This window comes from Propithecus coquereli, unplaced genomic scaffold, assembly GCF_000956105.1.
Source record: "Propithecus coquereli isolate 6110/MARCELLA unplaced genomic scaffold, Pcoq_1.0 Scaffold119, whole genome shotgun sequence".
Taxonomy (NCBI): Eukaryota; Metazoa; Chordata; class Mammalia; order Primates; family Indriidae; genus Propithecus; species Propithecus coquereli.
The window spans coordinates 3,018,169-3,020,994 of NW_012135969.1; the positions used below are offsets into that span (position 1 = coordinate 3,018,169).

A 2,826-nucleotide genomic window follows, 5' to 3' on the forward strand; every position below is an offset into this window, starting at 1 on the left:
TTAGTAATAGTATTGGTAAAGTTAGGTTTCAGCAAAGCCAAGTGGGAAGGTTCTAGAAAGAGGTGGAGAGCCATTTTAGTGTCCTTGGGTTCCCCTGAATAATTTTTCTGTTGCCTTCTCTGACAGCCCCAGCTCCAACTGGGTCAGAGCTTCATTTCCTGGCTGTCTGAGTGGAGCAGGACCGCATTCCTGGCCAAGAGCAGGGCTGCTTTGGCTTGGTGCAGGCCTCCTGATGAGAGGTTAGTGCCGGAAAAAGCCTGCTTCAGTGAGGCTGGGGAACAACCTGTAAAAGAGACAGCTCATCCCAGAGCAGGAGCAGCATGGACAAATCCAAAGTCAGCAAAGAAAACTCTCAACTCAACAGATCCTTATTTAAAGTTGGGACAACATCTCCCAGGCTCCTGAAGCCTGCTAATCAGATGTTTGCATACAGATGAGTAAAAACAATAACAAGGAAAGATGCTGTAGGTCGTGCCAACACCACCAACGAGGAACTATAAAAGCCCCCATGTATTGGATGTCTTTCAAACTCAGGTGCACGGAGTTTGCAACTTGCCAGCAAGGTCAGCACCAGCACCATGGCAGACAGCTGTTGTCCTGGAAATGCCGCTGCCATTCCAGCTGTGCCCACCATCGCCATCCGCCCAACTGGTGGCAGCTTCCGATATGCTATCTGTTTGCCCAGTTCCTGCCAGAGCAGGACGTGGCAATTGGTCACATGCCAAGAAAACTGTCAGCTGTCCAGCGGTGCCTCAAGTGGCTGTGAACCTGCTTCGTGTCAACCCACCTGCCTTCCAGCTACTTCATGTGTGAGTTTTATTTGCCAACCCACATGCTCCCGCACCACCTGCTATCAGTCTGGGGCTGGTCAGTCGCCTTGTCTGGTTAGCTCATGCCAGCCATCCTGCTTGGAATCCACTGGTTGTCAGGTAAAGTGCTGTGATGCCAATCCCTGCCAGCAAAGCTCCTGCCAGGAACCTGTCTGCGTGTCTGGATTGTGTCAGACAGCTTGTGGCCAATCAGTCTGCTGCGATGATGGATCCTTCCAGCCATCCTGCTCTGAAGTGACTTCCTGTCCTGCAACATCTTGCCCACCAATTGTCTGTGCAGCTAGTCCATGCCAACCCACTTGCTACCAAGGAGGCTCCTCTCAACCCATCAGTGATGAAGGCCAGCCCTGTGCATCAATATATTACCAACCCATCTGCTACATTCTCAAGACTTACCAACCACTTCCCTGCGTGCCTGTTCCCTGCCAGCCTTCAACTTATGTGTTCAGTTCTTGCAATCCTACCTGCTGTGTGCCCTCTGTTTGCCAGCCACTTCGCTGCCAACCGGCTCCTTCCAGGTCCTTCATCTGCCAGCCGGTGGATAACGGCCAGTCCTCTTGTTCAGCAAAGAACTCTTGCAAACCGGCTTCCTGTGGCACTGTGCTTTCTGGCCAACCAACCTGTGGCGGACCCACTTCCTATAACCAAAGTGGCTGCAAATCTTCTTCCCGCCAATCAACTTGCTGTGTGACAGGTTTAGGCATATCATCTGGTTGTAGCTCCAATTGTTTCCAACCAGCTTCCCTAAATCTCTGCAAAGGAAGGACCCGCTTGGTGACTTCCTGCCGACCCAGCTGTGAGTCCAACTTCTGTAAGGCAGCACTTTGTTGATGGAGCCCTCTTCACACCTCCCCTGGTGGTTTGCCACTGTCTGTAAGTGCATAGCCACCTCATGGGTGCCTGCTTGCCTCTGTCTCAGTGCAAGCAATGCCTGCTTTCTAACTTTACCCCGAGTCCGGCCCCACATTCTCTTCAGGTCCTGACCAGGGAACTTGTCCAGCCACTAAGAGATCCTTCTTAACCAAGGATATAACCTTTCAGTAAGCATGGTCCACACTGTAGCTTGCATTTCCTGATGTTAATTCATGTTATTTCAGCAAAATCTTCTCTTGTTTTTCTTTCTTTTGATGCTGCCTGGTCTTTCAGAAGACTCCTTTGCTGCCAACTGCTAATAAAAATGTGAATGGTTAAGTATAACGAGTAAGACTCTTGGAGTGCTTTCATTCCTATACACACCCCTGCATAGATTTCCTGCAGGTCACACTTGAACACAATGACCCTGGGCCCTCTAAGTCAGTGGGTCTGCATTGGTCTGCCAGTCTATAGAATGATAGAGGCTCAAGCTGGAAGGGAGTAAGGAGGCTCAGAATGACTCCCACACAATTATATGTTGTATTTGATTTTTAGCAGTCTCAGTCCTGTGGCTATAAGAAATAAGTGATTCTTTTAGGGCTGTCATAGAAACTCTAGACAGTGACTTGAGCTGAGGTTTAAATGACCTGAGCTTGAGATTCCCTTTCTGTAAGCACTTTAAGTGCACCCAGAAGGATCAGCCCCACACCACAGCCCTTATGGCCATCATCATGGCCGTAATGGTCAAGCGACCCCTGGGCTCCCGTGGCACTTGATGTGGTTGGCACCTCATCATAGGTAATCATAGGTGATAGCTCGATGAACCATGATGCTAGTACACATCATGGATTACTTTCACCCTTTTTTCCATTGCCAGGAATCTAGCACTGTGCTCAGGCCAAGGGCATGACCCAGTCAATCCCCAAGTCCCAGCTTTGTTGATCTGTTTCCTGGGACCACTCCCAGCACCAGTTCTTTCTCAGTCAGAGTCTAATCAGGAGGGAGGCAAAAACCACACATTAATTTGTACAGGGGATGTTTAAGATAAATAATTATTAACTATTACAGGGGATTGAGGTTAAGGTTATTGCTGCTCCTGGCTGGTAGGAGGTAAAGGGAAATCTAAAAAATACAGGAATAGCAG

The 2,826-nt window shown here is 49.2% G+C and overlaps 1 protein-coding gene across 1 annotated transcript; it reads left to right on the forward strand.

Annotated features, from left to right (window-relative positions):
• The first annotated feature begins 578 nt into the window (after positions 1–578).
• Positions 579–1,661, forward strand: LOC105822704 (keratin-associated protein 29-1). Its single transcript, XM_012659726.1, has one exon. It carries the CDS (start codon positions 579–581, stop codon positions 1,659–1,661), a length of 1,083 nt encoding a protein of 360 aa, XP_012515180.1.
• Positions 1,662–2,826: the final 1,165 nt, after the last annotated feature.

Bases quoted from the DNA above. Each gene is read 5' to 3' on its own strand.
- LOC105822704 (XM_012659726.1), top strand. From the start codon at position 579: ATGGCAGACAGCTGTTGTCCTGGAAATGCCGCTGCCATTCCAGCTGTG.